Here is a 27,839-nt window from a genome sequence, read left to right as displayed (position 1 = left end):
GCCTTCCCTTCTTAAAACACAGGCAACTCCTTATTCTATAAATAGGATCACTTTGTCTCTTGAAGTCCTTTCTGGGTGAGGAAAGTGCTTTTTATAGCTTGGGACTGCTTCTGCTTTCTTGGTCTCTTCCAGCACCTGTTAATCCTGCGTGCAGCTGTGTCCTTCACTGTCCTTACACTGTATTCCTAGGTTTCCTCCCTGCAGAAGACAACTCCGGGAAACCACATGGTGTCTGTCTGTGTGCCAGTAAAGAAATTTCACTCCCCTCCCTCCCCAAATCGGCCTACCTTTCTATAAATATTCCCTCTCCTCCCTCCACTCAGGCCTGTGAGTAGTTGGTCACTTAACCAAACACACACACACTCACAAAGCAACGAGAGGAGGGGTGTTGGAGGGGACAGCGTGAATGACCTTGCAAAGGTGTCTAGCTCTCTGGGGACAGGATTAGCAAACTTGAAACCTCAACAAATATTTGTGTGCCTCCGTATTCCTCCCGAAGCTACCTGCTCCTCTTGCGCCAGCCTCGCTCAGTCCCCTCTCGGCCTCTCCGAGATACAAAGCTCAACCCGCCCATCTTTTTGCAAACCCAGAGAACTTCAGTCCCCTAGTTGAAACTCGTCTGTGGCGGTGGCGGGCAGCACTGGGCATGCTCAGTAGTGGGGACAGGTCTGGAAGGCAAGGAAGCCGCGTTTGAAGTCGCGCGGCCGGGGGAACAGGGGGAGGCGAGCCGTGGGGGCCCCGGCTGGGGGTCCGCGGGGATCCCCGATTCCGCGCCCGGAGCTGGCATGCTCCAGGCTGGCGCGGCGGGGCGGGCGCGCAGGGGGCAGAGCGCGGAGGAGAGGGGGGAGCCGGTGGGAGAAGGGGAGGAGCGCCGGGCTCGCCATCCCCCGGCGCCGGCTCTGCGGCTGCTGAATCGGAAACCGCAGGGAGGATCCGGGGAAATAAAGACGCCCGAGAATGACCTCCAGCGAGGCTGCCTGAGCCGGGGCCCGCGCGCCGCCGCACCAGCCTCCGGCATGGGCGACCGGGGCGGGCGGCCCGAGCACTCGGCCACGCACGCTCCGGGGCCCCCCGCCGACACCGGAGCTGCCGCCGTAAACGGGCTGCTGCACAACGGCTTCCATCCGCCGCCAGTCCAGCCGCTGCTCCTCTGCAGCCGGGGCCCCGCGGGCGGTGGCGACGCGGCACCCCCGCGCCTCCAGCTCTTGCCCGAGCTTCAGCCGCAGCCACCGCCCCCTCAGCACGACTCCCCCGCCAAGAAATGCCGGCTGCGGAGGAGGATGGACTCCGGGAGGAAGAACAGGCCGCGTAAGTCCCATCGCGAGCGGAACGCTGGCGCGAGGCAGGCGCATCCCGCGCGCCTACCACCCCGGGAGCCGCGGGCAGGCACCGCAGCGCGACTGGTGCGCCCCAGCGCCCGCTGTCGGGGGAGTGTACGGAGGGGACTCCGGGAACTGATTCTTTCCCCAGGGGCGCCAAGCACTAAAGATCGCTGCCTGAGCCTCACGCTTGCTTGCTTCCGTCTGTAGAATGGGCCGATTCAATGCGGATCCTGCGCTGCTCCTTCGGTCTTGGCTCTAGGCAAGGCCAGCGTACTGCCCGCCTTCCTAATTGGTCGGTGGGAAAATGCACGTGTGCCAACATTTCACGGGTTCCGGGAGTAGGCGTAGAGCGGGAGGGCCCTCTCCCTTCTCCTCGCCCCTTTTCCTTGTCAGAGTTCGTCTTTCTGGGTTGGCGCTCGGGCAGCCACCTTGTCCTTTGAATCGCAGAGTAGCCGCCAGTACCTCGGGTCTATTGGCAAACGCAAGGCCTGGAGGCGTGGAGTTTGACAACCCCCCAAATCACATCCTATTAAATGCTCTTTCCTCGCAGCCAATGAGAGGACCCGTTGGCGGGGGCACACCCACTGATACCATGTGGGCCGGAACTATGTGGACCAATGAGAATTAGAGGTGGATTTTTTTTTTTTCTGGGAACTGGGGAGGTAGAGTTGAGGGTTTCTAATGGTAGCTTGCGGCGTAAAAAGCTGAAAGGCGTTATTTCACAATCTAAAGCGTGTATATATGATGTTACTTTATAAAGAGTACCTTCCCTGCATGACGTTGTGGGATGTAAATTCGTAGATCGAGTTTACAACTGTTTTTTCCTATCTGAGCTGAACCTCCTTCTACTGGTTACCTCTTTCTGGGTGTCTTTAATGAAGCTTATAAATGGCAAAAAGCAAAGTAAGTAGAATGCATACTAATTAGCGATTGCATTCAAACACCATTTGCGTATGGGTTATTCTGTCTGATACGGAGAAATTGCTAGTATAGGTTTTGGATTTATCTGTAAAAGCTTGATATTTGGCAAACTTTTTTGTTTCTCTCTTTAGACTCGTAGGTTTTCTGCGCTCAGTTAAAATCTCTGAGACTTTGGAAAGTACTGATGTGGGACGGGATGACTCTGATGCTTGTATTTTGTAGATGTGAAATGTTTAGGCTGAAAGTTAACTTTGAAGCCACACAGATTTGGTGATTGTTGTAAGGAAGGCATCTATTTAGCACTTGAATTTGTACTTATTTTTGTTTTTCAGACTTGTTAGAAAATTACCTTCTTTATGGACTTGATATTGATTACTTATGATTTATTAACCTGTTTTACTTCTTTTGAAACCACATTTTAGTTATTTCTCTGATCTATGTTTACAAATCGCAGAACAGTTTGCAATGTAAATAGCTAAAGTATATCGAAAGAGAACTGTTTTGAGTTTTTGTGTAGTATAGCTAGCCTAAATGGTCTGTGAGGGTATATAACACCTTTAGAAATAATTTTTGAGGAATTAAAAGTACTCTCTCTTAATAATAGATTGGAGGCAGAGAAAAAATAATTTTGAGGCTTAACTTGAGCTTGCAAACCCACAAGGATTTTTTTTTTAATTTTTTTTTTAACGTTTATTTATTTTTGAGACAGAGAGAGACAGAGCATGAATGGGGGAGGGTCAGAGAGAGGGAGACACAGAATCCGAAACAGGCTCCAGGCTCTGAGCTGTCAGCACAGAGCCTGACACGGGGCTCGAACCCACAGACCGCGAGATCATGACCTGAGCCGAAGTCGGCCGCTTAACCAACTGAGCCACCCAGGCGCCCCAGGATTTTTTTTTAAGTTTTTAATTATTTTTTAAACGCTTATTTATTTTTGAGAGACAGAGAGAGACAGAGCACGGGCGGGGGAGGAACAGAGAGAGAGACACACACACACACAGAGAATCCCAAGCAGGCTCCAGGTTTGAACTGTGAACACAGAGCTCCACAAGGGGCTCGAACCCACGGACCTGAGCTGAAGTCAGATGCTTAACTGACTGAACCACCCAGGCGCCCCAACAATTATTATTTTAGAATACAAGAAAATATAACTTTATGCCTATGTATTTGGTGTCAGAAATTAAAGTGGTTTGTATTTTTTACAAAAATTAAAACCTTAGCTATTTTAAGTCCAGTGACCATGATACTGAACTTTTAAACTTTTAAAAGGGATTCATCAAAATTTACTTTTCATTATCCTACCATGTTTTCATTTCTCAAATTTGAACAAGCATTTCTGAAATAAATTTTACATGTTCTGAGTGGCATCTGCTGTGTTCACTACCAAAAGTTCTCAGTGAAAACTCGGGCAACATCTTTAAGCCTTGTCTATTAATGTTTAGGTATTTTTTTATAAAAAAAAGATAGTGCTCCGTCAATTCATATTTAGATTCTCTAATCTAATCTAATCTAATCTAATCTAATCTAATCTATATCTTAGTTAGATATACTAAGAGTTAAGTATATCCCCATTTTCTAACGATTGATAGATTGTATGTGAGCAACTATTACAAAAAGTATTTGGGTGTTTTAAATAAAATGCAGGGGTATTGTTGTTGGTGGAAGCATTGAAGCTGAACAAATAATTCCTATTTATCAGTTTACAACGTCAAACAACCTGCTTCCGTCTAAACCAGAGGTGTGTTGAAGACAGCCAGATCTCAGTGCTCTCAGATAGGCACTTGGAATGCTTATGTGAGTGGGTGTGTTTCTATTTGGTAATATCGTGGATAGAGTGCAATACACATAGAAATACTTAACGTTTGAAAATGATGAATGCAATGAAACAAACAATTCAGTAGTTTCTGATTGTTTTAAAATTTTAAATCTCAACGCAGGAACTCTTTACAAGCTTGTAAGCTAAACATCAGACCAGTGGTAGGTTAATTTTGCTAAACCAGGAGAGGGGAGTGTTGTCCACTTTTTATCGAAAGTACCATCACCTCACCACTTGTCCTTGGAAAGCTTTTGTAAGACTGCTTCATCGGTCTTCCTTGGTTACTTCACCTACCTCTGCTATTTAGCTGTGTAGCCTCAACCAAGTTACTAGCTCTCATGTTGAGACACTGGAGTTGGCTAGGTGGTCTTAAAGTGTTGTTCCTTGTGTCTTCCAAATTCTGATACTTCAGAGCTATGACTTCTATGCTAGTTATCCACTTTGCCACACGACTTAGCATTTAATTGGGTTTCTTCCTCCTCCTCCTCCTCCTCCTCCTCCTCTTCTTCTTCTTCTTCTTCTTCTTCTTCTTCTTCTTCTTCTTCTTCTTCCTCCTCCTCTTCTTCTTCTCCTTCTCCTCCTCCTCCTCCTCCTCCTCCTCCTCCTCCTCCTCTTCCTCCATTCTCCTCCTCTTCCTCCTCCTCTTCCTCCATTCTCCTCCTCTTCCTTCTCCTCCTCCTCCATTCTCCTCCTCCTCCTCCTCCTCCTCCTCCTCCTCCTTCTTCTTCTTCTTCTTCTTCTTTGTGCCAATTGTTCCCTGTGTGTTGTCTTATTTCCTCAATTAGGTTAGAAGTCTGATTGCAGATGATATAGTTTTTTCTCTTATGCCTTGCACCTCAGGTCCATGAACATTTGACTGATGTCACAGGAGAAAAGGTACAAGTGACATTATCACCACCTCATTGAGATAGTCATTTCCATCCATAAGATAGACTTTGGCAAAATCTCTTCACTGGAATTTCCACAGAGTATCAACTGGGAGATTCCTTTGATCTGCTCCTTGATGATTTGATTCTTTGAAGCATGCATAAGTAGCACCTTACTGAGTCAGCTCACTTCCCAAATATTTTGAAACTAATGATAGTCCTAATAAAATGCTGTGAGGGTCTAATGTGTTGTAAATGGTGTAGCCATTCAAACCCCAGAGGGCTTGTGTTTGGATAGCTGCTGGATGGCCTAGGGCCAATAATTCACCTATGTGTCAGTTCCAGGATGGAGATAATCATACTACTCATTGGGTTGATATGAGAATTAAATTAGATAATGTATATAGTAAGAACCTAGATCCCTGCTTGGCATATAGCATTTATTCAGTAAATGCCAGCTTTCATCACCCCCATACAGAATACTGTCCACTGTTAATCCAAAGGACAGGACAATTGAGCTGCCAGAGATTGACTTCCTTAAAAACAAACAAAACAAAACAAAAAACAGGCTTAGAATAAGAAAGACCAAAATGTTTTATTTGATTAGCTATAACACTCAGTCCTTCAATTATTTTTTTACCCTTCCCCAATACAAATAGAAAACTGTAGAGAAAAAGCAGGAAAAAGTACTTACAGTCCCATCACTTAGAGAAAACAACTGTTTACAATGTGCCATATTTTACAGGTAATTTGAGATCATACTAAGATGAGATTTTGCTAGCTTTTGTTTTTAAAAGTTTTAGCATAAGCATTTTCTTATGGCATTAAAACTTTTTTTTTTTTTAATTTTAGAGAGAGAGGGAATCTCAAGCAGGCTCTATGCTCAGTATGAAGCCCCATGCAGGCCTCGATCCCACGGCCCTGGGATCATGACCTGAGCCGAAATCAAGAGTCAGACACTCAACTGACTGAGCCACCCAGGCACCCCAAAACATCATTTAAAAAAAATTTTTTTACGTTTATTTATTTTTGAGAGACAAAAAGAGACAGAGCACAAGTGGGCGAGGGGCAGAGAGAGAAGGAGACACAGAATCCAAAGCAGGCTCCAGGCTCTGAGCTGACAGCACAGAGCCCGACACGGGACTCGAACTCACAACCGTGAGGTTGTGAGATCACAACCTGAGCCGAAGTTGGTTGCTCAACAGACTGAGCCACCCAGGTGCCCCAAAACATCTTTTTTTTTGGTTTTATTTTGTTTTGTTTTTTGTTTTTTGTTTTTTCAAAACATCATTTTTTAAATGGTTGTATTATATCCCCAAGAATTTATTTAACCTTTCTCTGGAAGCTTTAGGCTGCAGCGAGGGGTCTCTACATCATAAACATTGCTGTAGCAACAACTTCATGTGTAACTCTTTTTTCTTTTTTTTAATAAAGATTTTTCTTAAGTTTATTTATTTTGAGAGAGAGAGAAGGATCTGGGGAGGGGCAGAGAGAGAAAGGGAGAGAGAGAGAATCCCAATCAGGCTCCGCCCTGTCAGTGCAGAGCCCGATTAGGGACTCAAACGGGCTCAAACTCACCAACAGTGAGATCATCACCTGAGCCAAAATCAAGAACCAAACACTGAACCAACTGAGCCACCCGCATGCCCTTGTCCGTGACTCTTTCTTAAGTTATTGTTGATGAGATGGGTCGACACATACTTTTTGGAAGAGGAACCAAAACAGCACAAAGTAGTATTTAGATGTTTCCTTGAAATGCTGGATATTTTAGACCACAAGGACACTGTTAGATGAGCCACCCTGGTGGAGTGAGGAGAGAAATGCAAAGGAGATTGTTGGAGTCACCAAACACTATGCTGCAGAAAGGCAAGTATTTGGGCATCCTCAGAAGACTGGAGGATCAGTGCTGCCCTCTCCCTTCCCTCCTCTGTTGCTTGGCAACAGGCAGGAATAAAGACTGGATCAGGGAGGGCAGCCTCCTGTGGGGTGGGCATTCTGGCTTCTCAAATCATTTAGATAGGATGCTACGAGCAGAAAATGGGTGAAAATCCATTGCACCCATAACATACTCATAGGTACAAACCAAAGAAACCTAAATCTGTCACCCATTTCAGCTAGCCAGCATGGTGAAAGTATGAGGCCTCAATTTTCCAAACATTGGGGTATTTAGCTTTGGCATTTGGGCTTTCCACTTCCTATGAGAAAAACCAGGATAAAAAAGATCATAGAATTTTCTGGTTGTATCTGCACAGAGGGTAGATATATATGCTTTTTTTTTTTTTTTTTTTTTTTTTTTGGTAAAAAAACTGTACTCAGTACTTCTACATGGATGGGAAGCATTGCAAATTCAAGAACCCAAGACCGAAATGGAAAGCAAGGGCACACTGTAGTATTCCTACCATGTGGGACGTGGTCAGATTCCCAAGTTTGTCCATGAAGTTATGAGTTGTGCAATGCACATTTAAACCGAAGATTAAGACTTTAAGGCCCAAGTGGCCTGCATCTAAGTGGTTAAGTTAGGTATCAGAATGTGTTAGGCATGTGAACACTTTTCCTCAAAAGACCAGTAAGTGAATTTCAACCTTAATACCAAGGATATTTTGCTTGGCACAGTAACCAAAGATGGAAAGGGTGCTGCTAATGTTTAGCATGTGGGGCATTTAACAAGTGAATAAAACAAAACCCGTCATGGTTTTGGAAATAGAATTAGTAGAGAGACAAAGGAGTACTGGTTTTAATTGACAGGTTTTGGGGTTTTGCTTTTGTGATAGCTTGACTTGTGTGTAGGTGTGTGTGAGTGGCTTTAATACAAACCAATTGCCTTGAAAGTAAAAATAAATCAAGGTTTGACTTCTATGATATTTAATTACATGTGCTTTAGCTTTAATAAGTAAGCCAGTATTCACCTTGGGATGGCAGGATTCTGAATCAGATACAGAAACTGTTCAGTGTACCCAATGTGGCGCACAGAATTTCTAAGAAGACCTTTTCTGTAGGTGATGGAGCTATCGAGCGTGGTATCTCATTACTTAATTCATGACATCTCTTAGATGCTTAGACTTGGCTAATCACATGTGTGTGTATGGGTGGGTGTGTGTGTGTGTTCATATTCTCCTTGGGAATACATTTGAAAATAACAGATGATTCGAAGGGGTGAGGTAATGTTATTTTTAGAGGCAGTTACATCAAAATAATGATCTGGACCTCCAGCAGGTTTCTCTACAGTTTGGAAAGAGGATGGAAAAACTTATGACCATAGTGAGTACTTAACAGTAGTCACTTCCAGTAGAGTAGCTGTTATTGAGCAACAGCTGTGTACATATTGTTCTGTACGTGTTTTGATGAAAGCATGCACATTACCAACCCCACTGTCCATTTTACAGATGGAGAGAGAGAGGCTCAGAGAAGTGAGGTATCCCGCCCCAAAGCCTATAGTCCGTGAATGACCGGGCCAAAATTCAGACCCAAGTCTAAGTCCATTGCCAGCTAGCTGGCTCTCTTTTGTGCCCTGATAAACTTATTATTTATGTTGGGAAAAGGAAGTGTGTTCTGTAAAACTTTAAGAAGAGATAAGTGTATGCAATCTGTACACCTTTGGCAAAAAGCTCATCCATGTGCCTGTGGAAGTAACAGCAGCCAACATTAAAGGGCACTTACTATGTGCAGACACTAAGCTAAACACTTTATATGGATTATCTCAGCAAACGCTCGCAGTACCCTGTGAGTTGGGTACTGCTATAGATTGAACGCTTGTGTCCCCCCAAAACTCATATATTGACATTCTAACCCCCAAGGTGGTGTTATTAGGAGGTGGGGCCCTTGGGAGGTGATTAGGTCTTGAGGGTAGAGCCCTTATGATTGGGATTAGTGTCCTTATAAAAGACCCCAGAGAGCTAGAACCCCCATCCCCACTTCTGCCATGTGAGGGGACAGCAAAAAGAAAGCCATCTAGGAGGCAGGGTCTTGCCAGGCGCTGAATCCACCAGTACCTTGATCTTGGATTCCAGAATTGTGAGAAATAAATTTCTGTTGTTTATAAGATACTGAGACTATGGTAAGACAAATCATATGATCTTTCCTCGGCAGGTGAAGAAACTGAAGGATAGCACAAAGGCTTGGGGCAAAACTGTCTGAGTTCAGATTTTGACTCTGCTGGGCTAGACTTGGGTAGTGTTCTGTAGTGGAAAGAGCTTTGAAGCCACCAGACCTGAATTCAGAGCCTCACTGTGCCATTACTAACAGTGTCCCCTTCAGGCGAGATCCTTAACTTCTCCAATAGAGATAATGGCGTCCATCTTATTGGTTGTGAGGACCAAAGGCAGAAAATGGAGATAAGTTGTAAAACAGAGTGACTGGACCCTGCTACGTGCACAGTAAAAGATATTTTACTTGCTAACACAAGCAGGACATTTAATATTAATATTACTGCTGTTACTTAGTCACAGAGGCTTTCAAAACTTTGTGAAATCTCAGGATTTCCATGAACTCATCTTGCCCCAACTGAGACTGGGCTTCATTCAAGGTATCTTCCAACCTGACCCAACATCACATCCTGAATGGAAGTGCCCTAATTCTGACGTTTCTAGAGGCAGGACACATGGCCTGTGTCGCAATTCTTGACCTCATTGTCACTTTCATAAGTTGCCCCACTGCAACTCCTGAGATGTACAGCATGACCTGTCTGAGGGTGATTTTGGCAACTTGGTGACTAAGAAGACTGTCATTTGTTTTACTGTTAATCTAGTGTCAGGACAAAGTTGGTGTGTTTTTTTTTTTTTTTTTAATGTTTATTTAGTTTTGAGAGAGAGAGAGAGAGAGAGAGATACAGAGTGCGAGTAAGGGAGGGGCAGAGAGAGAGAGGGAGACACAGAATCCGAAGCAGGCTCCAGGATCTGAGCTATCGGCACAGAGCCCGATGAGGGGCTTGAATTCACGAACCGTGAGATCGTGACCTGAGCCACTTAACCGACTGAGCCACCCAGGCACCCTAGGACAAAGTTATTTCTAAAAAAGGAAGTTTCTTTCTTTGATCTTTACAGTTTGCTATGTCAGCCCCTGAGTGAAGCAGATAATGCACACAAGAGAAAAGGATTAGGAAAGTGAGCACCTTTCCTTTATGAAAGCTGCAGGAATCAAACAAGGCTGCAGAATTCAGAACGGATGCTACTTCTCAGGCCTTCTTTTTACCCATAGCCTAGCAAACCTTGTTCTGGCAGATGAGGAGATGGATATTTCTGGGCACTTGTTGCCTTCGAGACCAGCACGTGAACCTTCTGGAATGCCTGGCCCTGACTCAATGCTGAATCTGGGCCACTGGGTCTTTAGCTAGCGCCTCTGGACAGACTGAACTTACGTGAATCTCTGTGAGCTGTGGCCAGCCTGGGCAGTGCCAGTTGCTAGGAATCCTCTGGGCCTTCTGGACAAACAATTCCTTTACAGCCTGAGGTAGGCAGTCCAGGAGGGAACGAGGCAGGGGTGGATTTGTGTGACTTCAAGCTTGATATGGGTCCACAGTGTAATGAGGCTTCCAACAAAACATAAGCACCCAATAAATGTTAGCTGTCATGGGTGGTGGTGTTAGATGCCCTTCCTTACTTACACTTACTCCTATAACTTCTGCCTTGACCCTACAGTGTATCCAATCTCTCTTCTGCATGACAGCTCCTTAGACATTTAAAGACAGCTATTAAACTTGACTTTTCCATGGCGTCCTGCCCTCTGAAAAACAAAGACCCACACACTCACCTGCCAGACTTCATCATCCTTGTGAGCCAGTACTGGTTGTGTTGAGTTGCCAAAGTATTAAAGCTTAGATGGGAGAATGGCCTCTTGGGGTTGTCATAAAAGGGATCAGGTAAGTACTGACCTGGGTGACCTTGAACGCCAAGATTTAATAAGCCTGTATGTCCCACAGGGGCTAATCATTTTTTTTTTAAATCTTTTAAAAATGTTTATTTTTTCATTTTGAGAGACAGGGAGGGCAAGGGAGGGGCAGAGAGAGAGAGAGAGAGAGAGATTGGGAGTGAGAGAGGATCCCAAGCAGTCTCCATGCTCTCAGAGTAGAACTCGACTCAGGGCTCAATCTCACAAACCGTGAGATGGTGACCTGGGCCGAAATCAAGAGTCAGATGCTTAACTGACTGAGCCACCCAGGCGCCCTGGAGCTAACCAGTTTTTATTGCTGTGGGCCACGCACTGTGCTAGACTCTGCATGGGATACTCGGCTTCATGTGATTCCAAGCTGGAGTGTAGCCTGAAGCCAGTTGCCTGGCTTGATTTTAGTCAAATCTATGGCATTTCCAAGTCCCTAAACTCTGTGCGTATAAGTCAGAGGACTTGAACAAGTTGAGGCTGTCTGTTTGCCATCCATACTTTCCCAACTACCAGTGTTTGATGAAAAACATCTAAAAACATGCTACGTATTTGGGAGAAGGAAGGTAATATCAGTTTGGTCAAGGAGATACCACATCCTACCTTTTATGGAAGATTTTTACTATGAGGAAGTGGCCCAAATGTGATTTATTCTTTGGAGTGACTGCATGATATATCGTCAACACTTTTAAAGAGTGGTAAGGGGTATCGTGAATAATTATGCCAGGACCACAGGCATAAACTGGGATCATCCTAGGAAAACCACAAGTTCCCTTAATTTGATGGGGCCAGCTCCTACGTGCTCAGGGGAGCTGGTTGTACACATTTCTCCCTAATTCTGCATCCTATGTCCTGGTGTTGGCAGCTTGAAATTGACTACAGTGAGTGTATTTGCCCTATGGAAATTGGCAAACGCTAAAAATCAAGGTTTTCTTCTTAGGCAGCCAGTTGCTAAACATTTACCAGGACGTCACTGACTAGAATACAGGTCATGGGTCACTCAGAGGAAAGTCCCAGACAGCATCAGTAATACGAGCTGAATAATTAAAGCCTTTGATTCAGAGAATGGGAGAAAAAGACTGACATGTCCTTTGCTAAGTAGGATAATGCTGGAAGGTGAGGAGTCAGACAAAAGAACTTCATTCTCAGGAAAGAAAGTATTCCACACATATTTGAGGGCCCGCTATGTTTTAAGGGTAGAATTTAGAATCACATTGTTGTCTGCCTCTCGTTCTCCCTCCTAAATTCCTACTCCAAATACCGTTGGGTTCAGTGCCAGATCACCCAGTAGGTAGAACAAGCAGGTGTTAGTGTACCAACAACGTAGCAGGAGAGAAGAAAGAAAGAAAGAAGAAAATAATATACATGACTTTATGTATATATACATGCATGCACCAGAGTACTAACTACAGGAGAACCATAACCTTAGGCTTCTTTACACTCATTTTATGATTCACTCCTGTTTTTATTTTGAATGACTTGAGTTGTTTTGAGCTACATGTTCGTTACATGTGGACTGGGCAACACCAATATTTTTCCTTTAGATAGGTGTAAATCTAGCCCCAGTGAACCTTGCACCTTTCTAGGGTGATTTATAATTAATTTACTGTTGGTGACATGGCAGGGCGGAGTTGCCGGAGGATCTCCATTTCATGTTTTTGGTTAGGGCGGGCAGGCTGAAATTTGTCCCAGCCAAAAGGGAAGGGAGGTTGTTTGTTTGTTTCCAGAGGCAGGATCTGTGGGGCAAAAAAAGGGACTTCCCCAGTTCATTCCCATTAGAGTTTTACTCCAAAGGCGACTCGTGATGCCCCACTGTCCTCTCACTGTCTTGCATGAGTATTTAGAGAGTGTTGGGATTATAAAGAAATCTTTTTACTTGGGAAAACTTCAAATGTTATATAAAGCCAGAGTGTACATCAAATAACTGCCCATCACTCATCACTCAGCCTATCTTTGCACTCATGTCCAGTCTTATTTTTTCTGTTACATCCAAACCTCCCCTTTCAAACTGGATGATTTGCAGCAAGTCTCAGATATCTCAGTTTAATGGTAAGTGTTTTTATATGTGTTTCTAAAAGATAAAAACTTTTTGAAAGCATAACCATAATCTGTTAATTGCTGGAAAAAGTTAACAATGTATTATTTTCAGTTGAAGCTATATAGTATTTTATGATGCACAGTTAGAGGAATAAATTCAGTTTACGGTTAAAATCGTTGCATCCTGTTTGTTGATAGATAGATGAAAATCTGATATTGTGTTTCCTGGGAGGATTTAGTTTGGGGGTTTTTTTGGTATGTTTTTGTTTGTTTGTTTGTTTTTGTTTGTTTTGCCAGTACCTGCTACTGCCTGTTTATGATTAATTTTTAACCATATCTTCATGGTCTGAGATTTGAAACTTCATTCTCGTAATGAAATAACCATGTGCCAAAAAAGGCACTTTGGAATCATCCCAGAATCACTGGACTAGAAGTGATTTGTATCTCCCATGTAGTTTCTGTCTTGAGAGGGAGAGACTGGGAACAGGATTAAAAGAATTCCGCCTCTGCAGTCACTAGGGTGGGAACAGGCAAGCTAGCACTCATTCTGAAGACACCTGGGAAGGAGGACTGGGCTCAGACTGGAAGTCTGGGGGTACTGGATTCAAGGTTGAATGTGGAGTTTACAGGAGGTTACCAGGAGGGGTATTGCTGAAATTTGTGAGACTTGCCGTTCCTTCATTTCAAATGAACCACAAGAACAAAGAAAAAGATCCTGAATCTCTCTAATATCACTCTTGTCTGTCAAGCGTTTTTGAGGATCAAACCACTTCAACATCAGTGAGTTCTTATCTGTATAACTGCCAGGATTGCCTTACTCTTGGCAGTTTTATGAGTCTTTCAGTTTTATGCAAAATGAGCTCCAGATGCATTTTATACTTCCTTGCCTTCTTGGACAGAATACTGAGTATCATGATATTTTCTAATAATTTAGGGTTATGACTAATATCTGGTTTTATACTGGGCTGTAGAAGTCACAGCGTGCGAATGGTCGCTCTTTTGTTTTTTAGGCAACGGATACTTGTTAGGCACCAGCTGCATACAGATGAAACTTTTTTAGAAGGGCCCACGTATTTAATTCAAAATTCTTTAAAAATATTTTTCTCTATTGAAAAGCCGTAACTGAAACGCATGTTGAAAACCCCGTAACTAATGTTTGGGTGAGTGCCTTAACTTCTTGGCCTCAGTTCTGTCATCTGTAAAGTGGGCATAAATAAGAATGCCTACCTCGTTGGGTTCTGAGAATTAAATTAAACATTGCATGTAAAGCTTCTAGCACACACCCTGGCACATGGTAAGCCCTTAATGTTAGTTGGTACAGTGCTGCTGCTGGATTAACCCATTTTTTGTAGACGTTAGAAGAAGCTTCTTCTGGATTCTTTTTTTTTTTTTTTCAATTTTTTAACGTTTATTGACTTTTGAGAGAGAGAGGGAGACAGAGCATGAGTGGGGGAGGGGCAGAGAGAGAGGGAGACACAGAATCCGAAGCCGGCTCCAGGCTCCGAGCTGTCAGCACAGAGCCCGATGCGGGGCCGGAACTCACAGAGGGCTAGATCATGACCGGATGCTCAACCAACTGAGCCACCCAGGTGCCCCATTTTTTCTGAATTCTTATAAGCAGAGCATTGATTGGCAAGTTTATAGCTCTGAAGTCTTCTAAAAAGTTTGGCCTGGGCACGTATATCCACATAAAATTGCACAAGCTAATATACCACTTCAGTACACGTGTACCACACTCAGTTACATTCTAGGCAAGGCTTAGTTAGGCATATTTGCTTTGCAAATGCTCTCACTCTGGCATAGGTCAGTTATATAATAACAAGTAAATGAATAACCCCATCAAGTTTAGAGTTTTAGCACTTATTATAAGGTTTAGAGGCTTTTGTTTGATTTTTATATTTATTACAAGCAAACTGAGGAGCCGTTAGTTATTTTTAGCATTCAGCTTTTTGGTGAAACATTTTCAGTAAATCTGTCCAAGCTACTGAATCAGTTTTGATTCCAGAAATCCCCGGATTGCAAGGAAAGCTGTTCAGAAAACAGTTAGGATTTGCACCTACTCCCTGTGAGTCAAACTTGTCTCCATATTGTGCAATCCAGACAAAGTACAAAAATAAATTGGGTGCTGAAGTTTATGAGACTGCGGCTGTCATCCCTAAGTGACAACTGTCCAGCCTTTACACATCAAAACAGTGTTGGTCTCATAGATGGACTTTGCATTAAATGTGTAATATTTTTTCTAAAATGAGCCAATGTTAAGTAAGGTGTTGCTTTTATCTCTTCCTTCTGTGAGTTCCATAGTTAAGATGCAATAAAAAATTCCAGGGCTAAGTTGTTTGAAAATCTTACCTGAATGATAGAGAAGGGCACTCTGTCCCCAAACTAATTGGCACCAGATAAACAGAATACTTTGAATGCTCATGTTTATATTTTTAAAGTTTTCACCTCTTTTTCCAGTTAGATATTACATCTAGCTGTGCCTTGGATAAAAATTGCTACAGTAAAAGAAAACATTTAATACTAATTACAGTGACTGTCACCTCTGAAAACTTGCCAGCAATAAGCCAGAAGGCAGCTGAGAACCTGGAAGGAAGCAAACACGTCTGAGCAACCAAAATCAGTGTTGGGAAATAAATAAAATTGGAGACGCTTTTGCATTCTACATTTAGTGTACTTCCTGTGCTCTCTCTGAGTCTGTTTACTCTTACTAAAGGAACAGTGTTAACAGACATGAATTTTCTGGTTTCTCTGCATTCATATATAGCAGGTTTGGGGTAGATGTACTGCAGTAACATTGATAGCAGCAGGAAGTTAACAGGATTAGCCTAAAAGCAAGACACAGAAAGCCATAATAGAGACAAAAGAATACTTAAACCCTAGTAGCCTTGGAAGCAGAGAGAGGTTCATGTGGTTCTGAGGGCATCACTATATAGTGGGCACAAAAATTGACCCTCATATGCCCATCAGTCATCAGAAAGATCTAAAATTTTCTTGTGCTTATTTTCTTTAAAAATATGGGAAAATCTGTAGAAAGACTTTTTTTTCAAAAGCAATTATAATTTCGCATTTCTATTTCAAAAGTTATCTATGAAATGAAGGGTTTAGGTCAGAGCTTTATTTATGCATGAAATCTGCTTTATTAAGATAGAATGCACATGCAATTCACCCACTTAACGTGTACACTTAGGTGGGTTTGAGTGTATTCGCAGAGTGCAACCGTTACCACAATCAATTTTAGAATACTCCGTCACCCCCTTACAAAACCTTATTTAGCAGTCACTCCTTTTTGCCCCCACAACTCCTGAAACCGGGCAACCACTGATATTTCTGTCTCTACAGATTTACCTGTTGTGGACAGTTCATATATTGGAATCATACTATCTCTGCTTTTTTGTGATTGGCTCCTTTCATGGAGCATAGTGTTTTCAAGGTTCATTTATGTCTTAACGTATATGAGCATTTAATTCCTTTTTATTGCCAGATAATACTTCATAGCCTGGAGACAGCATGGGTTATTAATCCATTCATCAGTTGATGGACATTTGGGGTGTTTCCACTGCTATGAACATTTGTGTACAACTTTTTATGGGGACAGGTTTTCACTTCTCTTGGGTATGTACCCGAGAGTGGACTTGCTAGATCACATACAAACTCACGTTTAACCTCCTGCAGAACTGCCAGACTGTTTTCCAAAGTGACTGCACTATTTTATTTTATTTTTTTAATATTAAGCTCTTTTTATTTTTTAATCTTTTAATGCGTATTTATTTTTGAGAGAGAGAAAGCGTGAGTGGGGGAGGGACAGAGAGAGTGGGAGACACGGAATTCGAAGCAGGCTCCAGCTCTGAGCTGTCAGCACAGAGCCCGATGCAGGGCTCGAATCCATGAACTGGGAGATCGTGACCTGAGTGGAAATCAGACGCTTAACCAGCTGAGCCGCCCAGGCGCCCCTGCACTATTTTATATCCCCACCAGTGGTGTATGAGGGCCACAGTTTCTTCACGTCCTCACCAACACTTGTTATTTTCTGTTTTTTAAATTATAGTCACTCTAGTGGGTTCGAAGTGGTATCTCATTGTGGTTTTGATATGCATTTCCCTAAAAGATCTCTTATGTCCCTCCAACGCTAACATCAAGTGATTTTATTGTTTTTTTAATTAAAAAAAATTTTTTTAATGTTTATTTTTGAGAGAGAGAGAGAGAGAGAGAGACAGAGTGTGAGACGGGGAGGGGCAGAGAGAGACTGAGACACAGAATCTGAAGCAAGCTCCAGGCCCTGAGCTGTCAGCACAGAGCCTGAAGCGGGGCTCGAACCCACGAACTGGGAGATCACGACCTGAGCCGAAGTCAGACACTTAACCGACTGAGCCACCGAGGCACCCCTAACATCCAGTGATTTTAAACTTTTTGTAGGTTTGAGTGTCATCTCCAGTTTAATTACAAGGTTCTCGAATGGCCAGGAAGTATCAGGCTTTACTTTGTGATGGTTATTGTACCTAAGAGGGAACCCTGTTTAGAGCTGCCATTCATAAATACTAAAAGACTGTTTTATTTTAAAGATTTAATTTTTTAAAAGTAATCTCTCTATACCCAAGCTGGGACTCCAAGTTACAACCCCAAGATCAGTCACATGCTCTACCGATTTAGCCAGCCAGGCGCCCCCTAAAGGATTGTTTTAATTAAGTGAGGTCTGGTCCTCGAATAATGTGGATTTCACTCCTAGCAGTTTTCACTCGTTACTGGTTGTTCTTGATTAACAATCGGTCCTTGCAGACTGGAAAGCAAGTGCCAAGAGGGCAGGTACATTGCCGTATCCCGGCTCTGTGCCACGGTGACTTTCACGGGCATAAACATGTGTTCATGAATCACTGGGTCCATAAGCATCTGGTTGTTCTCAGATTATTTGAAGAGGGACTTGTGACCCCCTCTTTCTTCCAGCTTGCAGCGCCATGTGAGCAGTTGGCACGTCTTTTCTCAGTCCCCCCCAACATCCCCCAGCTCGACTTTAAAGATCTGCCAGGCTCTTGCCATCGAGCTAAAATACATGAACAAAGCCCATTTCTGGTAAACCTGTTGTTCCGCCCGGCGGTGCCACTTGGCAATGCTGTTCTCCCCAAAGCCTTAATTAACCACTCCCTGGTATTAAATTGTCGGTAGATCCCTGCAGTAAGTTAGCACGCTCTGGTGGCTTGTCAAGACAGAAAGCTAACCCTCTTGGTGGTTTAAACTGGGATTTGTTTAAGCAGGTAATGAGATTGCCATCTCGAGCTTCAGTGCAGGACATTAGGTAGCTGGAGGAGCCATTCCTGGGTGGACGCTCGGGTCTATTCTGGGTGCTGAAATGATCACACTGGAGCCAATCTTGAGTGGCCCTCAAGAGCCACTGTATGCTTGTCCTTTGGCATGTGTCTGCAGAGTCCAAACTACGGAATCTTCTTCCAGGAACTGTACTTCTGATGATGAAGGTGGCATAATCAAAGCCGAGGACTACGTGGAAGGTTGATACTCACCTTCTGTTCCCTCTAGATTGGGCAGGACAGACAGGTTCTTGGTGAGAAATAGGGACAATGACCTTAACTGTCTGTAATTGTATTTCTCCCCCCCCCCCCCCCACTTCCTCAGCCTCACAAGATGACTGCAGAATGGGAAACAGTTTTCATCTGTCTATTATTTCCCCTCCTTATGACCTGGGACAGAAATCCAGGGCTTGACTGTGGGGGTGACAGGAACAAAATGAGCTCGGTGGTCGCTAGAGTGACATCCCTTTGTCTACTCTGATTTTCTCTCGTAAGAGTGGCAGGGAAAAGCTCTCAGACCTTGGGAACGAAACTGCACCTCCCTGAGCTGCTCAGGGCCTTAAGGAAGAGACCCAAGGAAAAGGCTTTTTAACCTCACGGGTTTGACATTTTGGGTCCCTTCACCTCTAGCTTCATCTTGCCCCTGCTTCCTGCTGGCCTAGGTCCAAGCTAAGGCAAGCTAAGAATACATTTATGGGTGACACCAGAATGGCCCCCTGCAAGAGCTTTTTTTTTCCCCCCCGCCTCTCAAATCTTAACCTAAAAAAAAAGTAACATAGTTTTCATGTTGGTGTTTCTGTTTGTTGTTCTGATTTCACGTGGTTGTCTGTGTCAAGGTCAACCACATGGGTTGCAAATCAAAGAACATCTGCCTGCCTGACCTAAATACACCGGTACTGTTGCCTGAGCTGACTTCCTTATGGAGAAATGCATGGTTACCTTAAAAATGGGAGTCGCTGGGAGAGAGGAGCACATTGCCAAAACTTAATCATATGTGGAACGTTTCTAAACCCACGGCCAGGGGCTTTCATTGTGGATGGATGATACCTGGAAATCCAAAAGCTGTATTTAAAATTAAATACTGCGGCACTCATGTTATAAATTGCCCGTAAATAATTCCATTAACAAGCAGTTAGATGCGTTCAGGTCCTTCTGTTTCCAGAATGGGAACCTCTTCCAGGTCATTACCAGGCACCACCCCGGGGTTCCTCCTTAGAGCTCCCTCACAGTTACAAGCAAGAGTAGCCCATTCAAACTCTGATCTCTCACTTTTAATCTGTGGTCCAGCTACTTACAGCACTCATTTTGATTCAATGAGAACAGTGGTTTTGAACTTGACCAGTGAGGATTACAGGTCCCCCTCGTTGAAAATATTTTCTCCAGTCCTGCTTCATCCCAATCTCCAGGCCATGGCCTGGGAGTTCATATTTTTAACAAGTGCCTTAGGCAGTTTTTATAATGAGGCAGATTTGAGAACGAATGTGGTTGAATATAGCCTGTCATTTTTAAATAAATGTAATTTAAACAGTTAACTTTAAAATTTAGTGCACTCTGGGGCACCTGGCTGGTGCGTAAATCAGGACTCTTCCTACCCTAAATTCCCACCTGAGGGATGTCCAGTATCTAACTGGTTAAACAACTTTGCTCAGGCTTTCCTTGTCATTGATCGCCTGTGTCGAATGGATTTCAGTATCAGGCATGATATGGGCAGGGTACTGCCTGAGCAGGGGAGGGGCTGTTGAGATGGGGAATGTAGGCACACTCTTTCCCATGGGCGGGACCACATCTGCCATCGGTGCATTGAAGCAAATAAAACAATTTTTTTTTCTTTTGCATTTTTATAGTGCAGTTTTTGAGAATTCTAAAGTAACTCTGATTATTAAGATTAAATGTATCATTGTAAATAATTGAAAAGCATCTTCAGAAAAAACAGAAGAAGAAAAAAACCCACCCTCCTCCATGACCCAGAGATAACAGCTGTTAATATTTCAGCCTGAAGTTTCTAGTCTTGTTTTCTGTGCACAAAGAGCTGTTGAATTTTTATCCAAAATAGTAATCATACACGTGTCCTAGTTAATCACCTGCCCTTTCACCGAACGACATATAATGAACATTCTCCTCACATCATTAAATGCCGTCCTACAAAATGGTGGCCTTTTTTCCCTTTGTGTGAATGGACAATCATTTATTTAATTTACCTACCGACTCTGTAATTTTGGACAGTAATTAATTTTCTAGTTATTAGTGGTAAAAGTTCAGTGATTTTTTTTTAAGATAAATTTTTGAATGCGTGCATAACTATTTCTTTAGGGTAAAGCAGAAATGATGTATTAAAGAATGCAAGAATCTGGAGCTTTTTAATAGGTATTTCCAAAAATCCCCGTGGAAAGATTGCACCAGTTTACATTCCCGTTGATACTCTATAAGTTCTTGTGTCCTTGTACCCTTGCCAACCCTGGGGATTGCCATGTGACTAAAATTCAAACTAAAGGAATCTGGTGTGCATTAATTTGCAAGAAACCGTGACTCAAGTTTCTTTGCACAGAATATTTAATGTTTAGCAGATTGCTCTATGTGCAATAATTACAGGTTCCTTTACAGTGTTATGGAAACCCTTTTATTAAATTTTACATGTATCACTTTCTGCAGGGTCCTTAAATAGTTCTTAGGTTTTCAACTCTTCCGTTATATGCAGTTAAAAGTGTGGTTTTGGAGGGCTTTGTGTGTGTGTTTAGGATGGTGGGATGTGAGAAGTGGACAGAACTTCAGTAATCAGTGAGCCCATCTCTGCCTTACAGCTTAGTCAATGGCTCAAGGAAGAAACTTGCCCACGATCATCCTATCTGTGGAGGTGCTGTCATTTCAAGTGACAAGCCACTTAACTTGGACAAGCCTTGCAAAATGGGGAGCTTGCTAGCTCATGAAACTGAAAACGGGTTCTGAAGCTACTGTGATTGACCTTGGACAATTCCTTGATCTTTCTGAGCCATAATTTTCTTATCTGTAAACAGGATGTTGGACTCGACCTAAGGTCCCTTTCACCTCTTCAAGTTAAATGTTTCTATGAATATATCAGCAAAGATTACATTATAGTACCAACTACATTTAGACATGGTGAAGGGAAAGCTAGCCCTCAGAGAACAAATACTTTAAGAAATACAATTCTATTACACACTCGGATCTAGATTAACAGTTTTTGTTTGTTAACATGTAGAGGTCCTTAAGCAACTTCAACATAATTAGTATTCATGTAACGTCAATATCAGTGCCTTAAAAGTCTTTTCTTTTTTCTGATTACACAATACTCAAATATCTTTTCTACCCATTAATTTGTTCAACAAGTCTATTCACAAACAGTGGGAAAAGAAATTCAGTCCTTCTATTCACAATTATTTCATCCAATTCCAGCTTGGTGGAACCTCAAGAAGTGTGTTAAACTGTGCAGGACAGCAACTGGTTGCTAAGTCAAACCTGTGCCCAAAGGAGTTACTCTTACATACAGGAAGAAATATCGGTATTAGTGAACTTTGCCTCACCAAGAACACCTTAAAGGTCTGGCTGTTGTTCAAGAGGAGGTAGATTTTCTAGTATCAGGCTCCCTTAGCCCTTTAAAATAGTTTCTCTGACCTTTTCTGCATTGTGGTTGTTGGGGTTTTTGTTTTTTGTTTTTTGTTTGCGGAGACGGGGTGGGGGGAGTCTTTGCTCCTTGATGCTATTTGGTCACTGTATAAGGTCATTGTGTAACCCTTGACATTTACTACAGGAAGCATAGTTGTCTCTCAGAGACTATTCTAGTGCTCCAAAAACGTCTCTAAGAAACAGGCTTTGTTTCAAAGCCATTGATGACCAATAAAACTTGTAAATATTTTCACTACAGTATTTGGAATACAGATTCATTTCACAGTTTTAAATTACTACCAGAGTGCCAATCTTGGTTTGTGTTTTTAGAAATTTTTAGACAGAGATAAATACAACAGGACCTACATACCTTTTTATTAACACCCAGCTACCACATGTTAATCGGCGATACTGGCAGTCCCGGGATCTGGTTCTGCAGGAGAAGGAGGGTTGGGGGGGGGGGGGGGGGGCGGGGGCGGATTTTGAGGTAGAGTATATCAGTGAGGATATGCAAATCATTCTGCATAACAGCCCTTAAATCCCAGTGCCTTAAAACAACAAAGGTTTATTTCTCATTCACACTATAAGCCCATCAAGGAGGTGGTTCGGGCCCCATTCTGGCTCCCGCTCCCCCTGACTCATCATTATCTTGGATCTTGCTGGACATGGTAACAGAGAAAGAGCTCTGAAGGGTCTCACCCCGGCCGTAAGTGCTCTTGCCTGGAAGTGATGTACCCCATGTCCATGCACAACTCGCTGACTACATGAGGCACATTGCCCAGCTCAGTTATAAAATGTCCGGGGGCTGCAGTCTCACCCCATGAGACTAAAAGGGAGAGAACTGGAAATATTTGGCCAGCAGCACTAGTGACTATCGCAATTTACTTTTCTGATTACCAAATAGCTGGCTTGCTCTCCGAAACCGCAGGTGAAATACAGCCATTCGCACCCCAGAGCAGACAACCCTGTAGCCTCACCCAGTCGTGGCATCTGGATGATGTGCAGTAGGATCTAAATGAGGGGGTGATACAAAGTTGTTTTGACATCAACTCCAGAGGTGGGTCCTCTTGAGCTAGAGACTTCTGAACTCAAAGAGGCCAGTTACCTGCTGTGCTGTGCCCCCTCCCCCACATTGTATGTGAATATGTAACGGTGAAAAAAAGATTGGAAACCTCAATATACACTCTTATTCAGAAAGGAGGTGAACAGGAGACATCCATTCATTGGTCCTCAATCATTCTAAACTGCTGAAGCAATTCTGAAATCCATCTGGTGACCAGTATGTAGAGGGTGTTCCTCTGGGGTCCTGATTGTTGTCTCAGGAAGGGGCTCCCCAATCCACTGCTTCAGGTCTTGGTTTTTCCCAATAACCTCCTTGATCACAACTAAAGTAAGACGGAAGAATATGCCCTCCGTAGGAGCTGAGCAGCTCTCCCAGCAGACTTTAGACGGTTGGGGGACTCAAGTGTTCAGCTTTTGGTTTCTCTGGCAGTGCGACTCTTTTCAAAAGGAAATCAGTTTCCTATCTATTTAGCTCTAGTTTATTTCCATATGCCAAGCCCTCAACCCTTGGCATGCTTCTGTTCACTGTATGCCTTTGTGGTTTTGCTCCCAACCTTTCTTTATTAACTTAATTGGTGATACTTTGAGCCTGTCAGCCTTTGGTTGGGAAGCCACACCTCTGGTCTCTTTTTCCCTGAGGTATTCTAATTGAAAGAATGAACTAAGGAGCCATGACGTCAACTGCTGCCGACACTCTGTAACCCTTTCAGAGTGTTAAGATTGAGCGTGATAGCCCTTCTCTTTCACCCCAAAGCTAAGTGCTAATTGACCTCTTCCCTGCAAAGACTTTTTCTCATTTCATTATCTCTTGGGAAAGAGAAGCGGCTGCTTTTTCCAACCCTGTGAGTCTGACTTAATAGACTTGATTCCCTTTTCTTTTGGTTTGTAAACCAGTCAATTACTTTCTAAGCACATCTCTCTCTCTCTCTCTCTCTCAAAAATGAGTAAACAACACACATAAACAGAAAAGACAAGAACATAGGTAAATGAAAGCAATTTCTCTTGCCATGTAAACTAATACAGTATTCTGATCTCTATTCCCTTACCTCAAGCAAAACTGCTGATACAACATTTAACAGAATTTTCAGAGCTCTACACTTTTTTCCACCATTCTGTTGAGTGGCCAGCAAAAGCTTTGAAATGAGCAGGAGGTGAGGCAGGAGGAAGGTAGCAGGATTCTAAATAACATATGAAATGTTTAGGTCCCCTGTCACGTTTTTTAAAAGTAAGACCTCTTTGTGGATGCTTGTACATACCAGCATCCACAAAAGACCACGGAGGGACCCTTCATCGCAGAGGGCTGGGGGCAGCTGTGTCTTCGTGAATCCTGGATTTCTACTACAGAACGAGGTTATTTTCTGGGTTTCACACAGCGTGTTCTGTCCATCCTGTGCTGGGAGGCCTCCTATTTTTCACTGTCACTGAATTATTCTTATATTCTTTTTTACTTCTGCATACACCGAAAAGTGTAGAATTTTCTCCATCCCCTCCCCCAGTCTCTAGCTTCCACCCATACAACCTGCTTACCTCTGCCACCTCCTAAAGGTATTAACAACCTGGAGGGATTGATAGCCTTCTACATCTTTCAGCAGATATATAATCATATAATCATAAACCTACGGGTCTCCTTTCCACCTGCCTTCTTTCCTGCCTTCCTTCCCTCCCCCTTTTTTTTCAAACCAAATTATTTACACTTCTGGCTCTCTCTTACTTTTCTCATGAACAGAAGCTTAGGGCTGTCTCTCCAGGCAGCTGGTATAGATCTCATTCATTCTTTTCAGTGGCTGCCCAGTATTCCATGATTTGGAAAGAATACACTGTGTTTTCCTGTTACTGGGCATGCAATTTGTTTTCTGTTCTGTTTTTGTTGTTGTTTTAATTTGGCCACTGCAAAGGGTGCTGCAAGAATATTCTTATACCTATCCCCAAATGCTGGTGCTTTTTGAATACGGTCCAGGAGAGGGATTAGCTGGATTAAAAATGTACTAGTACTTTTCATCTTACTAGATGTTGCCACAGTGTTTCCAAATGAGTAGCCTAGCAAAGTTCCAGAATACCCTTCCCCCATCCTGTCCAGTGGTAGGTGTCTTTCCTACTATGAGAAGAAAGGATTATACCTGCAACACTGATTGCATAGTCCTGACACCTGTTGACATGGCACAAGTATTTCAGTGGAGGTTGAAATTAGGGCTCTGGTCAGCCTACGTGGTTGGGGGTGGTTGCGATTTTATTATACTTCTGAAAGAATCCGTAGGAAGTTTGTAGTAGGAAGAGAACTGGAGACCATTATACTGCAATCCACTCCCTCCACAGATGCTGGAAATGAGATCTTAGAGAGGTGGAGGGAGTGACAGTGAGCTGGTTACCGGCTCCTGGGTATGGGAAGCAGTTGTGAATCCTGATTTGAGGCTTTCCCTATTACCTATACTGACAGCGAGTTTTAGAGACCAGACCAAGAAACGTCACCTGTGAGTTGAACTGACCAGTGGTGATGAACTGTTTCCGGTTTTCTGTGATCTGCCGGGACAAGCGTTTGCTCTGCAAACTTCCGTAGTTATCACAGGACTTGGTCTTGTCACCTCGGTCTTGTCAGTGGAATCTGCTGCTCTTAGTGTTTGGGCGAGTTTGGGATTTCATTTTTCATACTGTTAAGGGTTAGTGTTTCCAAGTGTGGAACAGCTGGCTTGGATTACAGCTAAGATGACAGCAGAAGCACTGGAGAGAAAATTGCACGTGCAGGGATGGCTTCCTGCTGTGTTCCTCTCCTTCCACTCTCCCCAGCCTACTGATGTCGAGGGCAAAGTAGTAGGGCAGCCCAGAAAAAAGGACTTCTGTAGGTCTCACTTATGCTCCTGGCAATGTGACCTCTGGGCGTGGCATGCACAACCTGGCCAGGGCTCATATGGATGTTCTCTAGGGCGGAATAAAATAAACTTATTGAAAGAAGTCATTGTATCTCCCTGTATCTTTTTTTAAATTTTAATTTAATTTAATTTAATTTATTTTAAGAGATGAAGACAGTGCAAGTGGGGGAGGGGCAGAGAGAGAAGGAGAGAGAATCCCAAGCAGGCTCCGCACTGTCAGCACAGGGCCTGATGTGGGGCTCAAACTCAAAAAGCGTGAGTTCATGACCTGAGCCAAACCCAAGCATCAGACGCTCAACCGGCTAAGCCATTCCAGGCACCCCTGCTCCCTATATCTTTAAACTCAGTTTTAATATTACAGTTTCAGATTTAGTCCATGGAGTCTACTGATGGAAATGAAAAGGGAGACCCCAGATTTTGGAATCTCATTTGGGTTTGCTCTGTGTTCACTGCAGAGCATCTGACAACACAGCGTTAACTTTCTAGGCTGCCTCTGAATGAAGTTAGCCAGTTCAGGGAGCTCGGCCTGTTCTTTTAATAACAAAAATAAGTATGATGGAGATTTGTTTTGTTATAGATAAACATCTCCAGGAGGCTTTATAGATATATACGTACACACGTACACACACACACACACACACACACACACACACACACACACACACCATCTCCTAAAGGCTTGCCTTAGGTTGCAGACCTGGTCAGGAGCTGTGCTCATTTGTGGGCTTGCCTGTCAGAGGCCATGGTCCTTCCAGTTTAGTGATTCCCAAGCCTGCAGATTGGAACCACTGGGGAACTTTCAAAAAATACTCATGCCCAGGTTGCAGCCTTGAATTAAAGTCAGAACCTGTGAGAGAGGAGACCAGAATTGGGATGCTAAAGGCGAGTCTGACACACTGCTGGGTTGAGGACTCCTTAGCAGGCCATTTGAGATGAAGAGAGTGACTCTGCTTAATGAAGAAATGAGCTATAAGAGGAGCTATAGCTTTTTAGAGTTCTGTCACCATAGGATCATCATCTCTCATCACCCACTTTCTCTCACTTTCTCCTTCCTGCCTATTCTGTAGATTAAAGCAGTGGAGTCGGCTCATGGAGGCAAAAATTGAAAACTCTTTCAGTTGTTACTGCAAAGTGCCCTAGGGGTGTGCCAAGTGGGTTAGAGACCATCACGCCTCGGGTACACCTGGCATAGCCAGTTTTTCCCCTGGCATTGGAACAGATCACTGTTTCTTTGACTGAGATTCTGATAAGAGAGCATTTGAGAGCCATGGTGCCTGCAAAAAGAAAAGAAATCTTTAAATATTGGAATTGCGCTCAGCTTGGGGAGACACTCGAGCTCTGAGAAGCCCTGGGAATTGAGACGAGCCTAGGGGACTGCAACGTCTTAGTTCTCTTCTCAACCTCAGTTCTGAGGCACAGTCTGAGTGGTCTGTGGGCAGACACATGGGCACCACTTGAATGGTGGATTCCCCCTTGCCTGTCTCTTCTTTTAGGCACGTCTGGTTGAATTCAGGTGGCGTGGATATTAAATGCACATTCAGATGTGACACCATTGCATTTCGTTATTGAATATTCAGAAATTGAACGTCTCTCCCAATGCATGGGATTCACCAGTACTATCGTTCTGTCCTCTAGCCTTCCCGTGGTTTGGGATGGACATCGGTGGAACGCTGGTTAAATTGGTCTACTTTGAGCCAAAGGATATTACAGCCGAAGAGGAGCAAGAGGAGGTAGAGAACCTGAAGAGCATCAGAAAGTATTTGACTTCTAATACGGCTTATGGGAAAACCGGGATCCGAGACGTCCATCTAGAACTGAAAAATCTGACCATGTGTGGGCGCAAAGGGAACCTGCACTTCATCCGCTTCCCCAGCTGTGCTATGCACAGGTTCATTCAGATGGGCAGCGAGAAGAACTTCTCCAGCCTCCACACCACGCTCTGTGCCACGGGAGGTGGGGCTTTCAAGTTCGAAAAGGACTTCAGAATGGTATGTCAGGTTTGTACTTGTTAAACAACAAAACCACCTGGCTTCTCATGTGGAAGAGCTAGAGTACTAGTCTTGGGCTCTGGACAGGTTTACCTCACCTTGTCTGTGCCTCCGTTCCCTCCTGTATATGAGTAGTTCCTACCTCCTAGGGTTGTTAAGGATTCGATGAGACAGTAG

At 43.5% G+C, this 27,839-nt stretch overlaps 1 protein-coding gene across 7 annotated transcripts in view; it reads left to right on the top strand.

Moving 5' to 3' along the window:
• The window catches only part of PANK1 (pantothenate kinase 1), a 100,961-nt gene that overhangs the window by 47,374 nt on the left and 25,748 nt on the right, over positions 1 to 27,839 (top strand). For 2 of the 7 annotated variants that reach the window (XM_086680347.1, XM_086680346.1), the window contains one exon: positions 27,310 to 27,662. In XM_086680347.1, the coding sequence (XP_086536473.1) occupies positions 27,327 to 27,662 (336 nt within the window). In that variant the 5' untranslated portion in view covers positions 27,310 to 27,326. Of the gene's footprint in view, positions 1 to 341; positions 1,309 to 1,924; positions 1,953 to 1,999; positions 2,226 to 12,257; positions 12,846 to 13,204; positions 13,614 to 27,309; positions 27,663 to 27,839 lie in introns of those variants that run through there. The other 5 variants (XM_025917954.2, XM_086680345.1, XM_086680344.1 and 2 more) reach the window with 5 other exon arrangements.

Source organism: Puma concolor, chromosome D2, assembly GCF_028749965.1.
Source record: "Puma concolor isolate L17-30 chromosome D2, mPumCon1.1.hap2, whole genome shotgun sequence".
Lineage (NCBI taxonomy): Eukaryota > Metazoa > Chordata > Mammalia > Carnivora > Felidae > Puma > Puma concolor.
This window is presented reverse-complemented; position numbering and strand designations above follow the sequence as displayed.